At 49.4% G+C, this 3,394-nt stretch overlaps 1 protein-coding gene across 1 annotated transcript; it reads right to left on the reverse strand.

Moving 5' to 3' along the window:
* Positions 1–2,227: 2,227 nt before the first annotated feature.
* On the reverse strand, positions 2,228–3,088 carry LOC135824387 (uncharacterized). The gene has a single exon (XM_065337118.1). The coding sequence runs from the start codon at positions 3,086–3,088 to the stop codon at positions 2,228–2,230; it is 861 nt and encodes a 286-aa protein (XP_065193190.1).
* Positions 3,089–3,394: the final 306 nt, after the last annotated feature.

The following is a 3,394-nucleotide window of genomic DNA, read 5'->3' on the forward strand; positions in this document are numbered from 1 at the left end:
TTGGGCCTGTTGCCAACGGGCTCGGCTGCTTGAAGGTGTATTGTTGTACCTACCACCTTTGTTGGTTTCAGGGTTCATATACTTTCTATTTGAAGTATACATACCTGTTAACCATGGACTGCTTCTGGCTAGATTAACTCTTGTGTAATCAATGGTGCTAGTGAAGCTTATATCAGATCCACTCTGATTTAGCCACCCACACTAGTACCAAGTATTACCTTCACTGGGGGCAGGGGTACCTGCAGTTGGATCCCGGGACGGATACCCTGATGCCGTCAATCCTTTTTCTGCACCTTGTCCTCATCCACTTACTGAGGTGTGGTGAGCCCATAAGTGGGATCATTTCAAGTCCACCCTAGTTTGGGGATTTCAGGGGGTGTCGGCCGTTGGGTGGTTCAATGGCCAATTGAGTCATCTTTCCAAGATTCCTTTTGAGTCTCTCTCCCCTCTCCCGGGGAGACCCACGTGACCAGTTTTGGCAGTGAGCAAGTACAAGTACAAGTAGCTGCACAGTGCACATTCAATGTCTTGTCGTCATGACGATTGGCAGAAATAAACAATATTTGTGTTTTTTGACTATTCAAGATTAGGTTGTGCTCACCAAGCCAGTTGCTGAGATGGGTGATGGCTGAAGACAGGTTGTGTGACAGCACTACCTTGTCCTTCCTGCTATCGTGTAGCATGATGTCGTCCGCGAATTGGGTTACCTGGACGGCAAACTGATCCACTGGCCACATCCCTGACATATATTATGACAAACAATAGTGGTCCCAGTACAGACCCTTGGGGAACCCCACTTGAGCATGTGAAAGATGAGCTGCTATCGCCGCTGATGACGACTTGTTGCTGACGATTTGAAAGGTAGTCGCTTAACCAGTTCAGGGCTGTGCCGGAGATTCCAAGCTGGAATAGGTCTTCGACAAGTGTCTGATGCTGGACCTTGTCAAAGGCCTTTGACATGTCCAGGAAAGCAGCGCCAGTTGACAGCCCGTCATTTCGGGCTCTTAGGAATTTGTCTGTAACCATTGTGAGAGCATCTTCTGTAGAGTGCTGGCGTCTGAAGCCAAATTGACAGGAAGGGTAAAGATGATGTTCAGCCAGGTATTGACTGAGTTGCTCATGGAGGATACGCTCAAGCAGCTTGGAAACTATAGTGAGCAAAGAGACAGGTCTATAGTTGGTGGGTTGACTGGGGTCACCACCTTTGTAGACGGGAGTGATGTTGGCGATTTTCATGCTCGGTGGCAGCTGGCCTTCGGACAATGATTTGTTGAAGATGAGCATCAGTGAGGGTGCAAGAAGGTCAGCGCAGGATTTAAGAATTGTTCCTGGCAAGCCATCACTGCCAGTAGCTTTTGTCGTGGCTATTGACGATAGGAGCTTATGTCGTATCCGGACGGCCCGGGGTTGGACCCCAAGGCTGCGGTTCGACATGAACTAACTTATTAAACCTTCACATTACAAGGCCGTGCAGTGGTGGCCACTTGGAGAGAGTCCACCAACAGAATTACTCTTACGCACGCACGCACATATACCTAGACATACTATCACACACACACTCAGGCATATACAGACACGTACACTCACACCAGCGTTCAGGTTGACTCACATCTTCAACGGAGCTAACTAATAATTACTTAGTTCAAGAGACGATATGAGAGCACAAGGCAAGACAGACGAAAGCCGAAGTTTCCGCCTCCAGGCGGAAGGCAAGAGAGAGAGAAAAGGAAGGTGATAGCAATAGTATCTAGTTGCGGCCATGGAAGTCCATGGCCACGAGATTGCTGGTCCCGCATGCAATAGCGTATCAAACCGTAGTAAATATGTGTACAAACTGTTGCATAAAGAGCGGGAGACATGTGGGGAAATAACAGCGTATACCAAATAAGGAAGGCCCCAGGCCTTGTGTGAAGACATAAAATAAAGACGATTATGAACCCGTTTACGGGATATAGATAAATAATTAGACACCTAAATAAGGCATACTTGTCCCGTAGAGGCCTAAAAAGGCACGTGTCAATAGTATGGATACGACATATCCTCCCGCTTACACGGAAAAGAACACGTCCTCGTGTTATAAGTAACGTAATAAATATTAGACTAAGATCATGGCTAACAATTTAACTAAACGAGTGCAGGTCAAATTGAAGTTCTTATCAAAAAAAACTGTTCAAAGACTAGCTGTAATATTGGCCACAACCAATCCAGTCAATACCACTGAAGTCACTTACTCATGCCACACAGGACTCCCAAACAGCTGGGGCGGATGGCGGGAACGCGGGGTTCGCCTTTCCATCAGGCCAACTGGCGGAGCACTGTCAAATACCCGAGCGGTGTCCTCCTCGTCTCGGGCGGTGGCATCAGTGGTATCAGGCTGGTAGGACGGAGTCAAGGTGGATGCCATGGGCTGCGGTGGGTCCGACTCATCTTGCTCGTGGACCTCCTGCAGCAGACTCGGTCCATGATGGCAACTGTTCAGCCGGTTGACGTGCACTATCAGCCGATGTGCCGTGGGCTCTGACAGCTTGATGCGGTAGGTGACGGCTGAGAGCTTCTCCTCGACTAGGTACGGTCCGTGCCACAGTCTAGAAAACTTGGCGGTTGTACCCGTCGGAATAGCCGGCACCAGAAGCCACACTGCGTCCAGGCGTCGGCGGAGAGCACTCACAAATTCCGGCTGTGACGATACTGCGGATGCTTCTCCTGGCGGTAATCCAAATGCCAAGTCTTGAGGTAGGCATAACTCCCGACCAAAGAGTAGATAGCTTGGACTGTAGCCGGTACTAGTCTGCGGCGTCGAGCGGTATCCCATCAAGAAGGCTGGCAACTTGATGTCCCAATCTCGATGATTCCTGCAGACATAGTGCGCCAGGCCACGCTCAAGCGTCTGGTTGAATCTTTCAACCAGACCGTCACTCTGTGGATGGTACGCAGTTGTCCTGGTCTTATCTATGCCAAGCAGAAAGCAAACACTGCGAAACAAAGAGCCATCAAAATTTTTGCCCCGGTCGGTATGCAACCCATCAGGAGCACCAAAACGTGACACAAACTCATTGACAAACACTAAAGCAATAGTGGAAGCATCCATTCTCGGAAGCGGAAAAGCTTCCACCCATATAGTGAAATAGTCCACTACAACCAAAATATGGCGGTTCCCTTCCGCTGTCTCCGGTAAATTGGGGATCAAATCCATTGCTACTCGCTCAAAAGGATACCCCGTCCAGGAAGACTGTGGTGGAGCGCCAGACCCTCTGCCTACGGGACGTTTCAACTGGCTACAGGAAGAACAACTTGCAACCCAATCTAAGACATCTATCTTCATGCCTACCCAGTGAAATTGTTGCGTCAGTTTCTTCTGCAGGCGTGATGAGGGGTGTGGGGATGTTGCCAACGT

Source organism: Sycon ciliatum, chromosome 9 (genome assembly GCF_964019385.1).
Source record: "Sycon ciliatum chromosome 9, ocSycCili1.1, whole genome shotgun sequence".
NCBI lineage: Eukaryota > Metazoa > Porifera > Calcarea > Leucosolenida > Sycettidae > Sycon > Sycon ciliatum.

Coding starts and splice junctions, on each gene's coding strand:
- LOC135824387 (XM_065337118.1), bottom strand. CDS start 3,088: ATGGATGCTTCCACTATTGCTTTAGTGTTTGTCAATGAGTTTGTGTCA.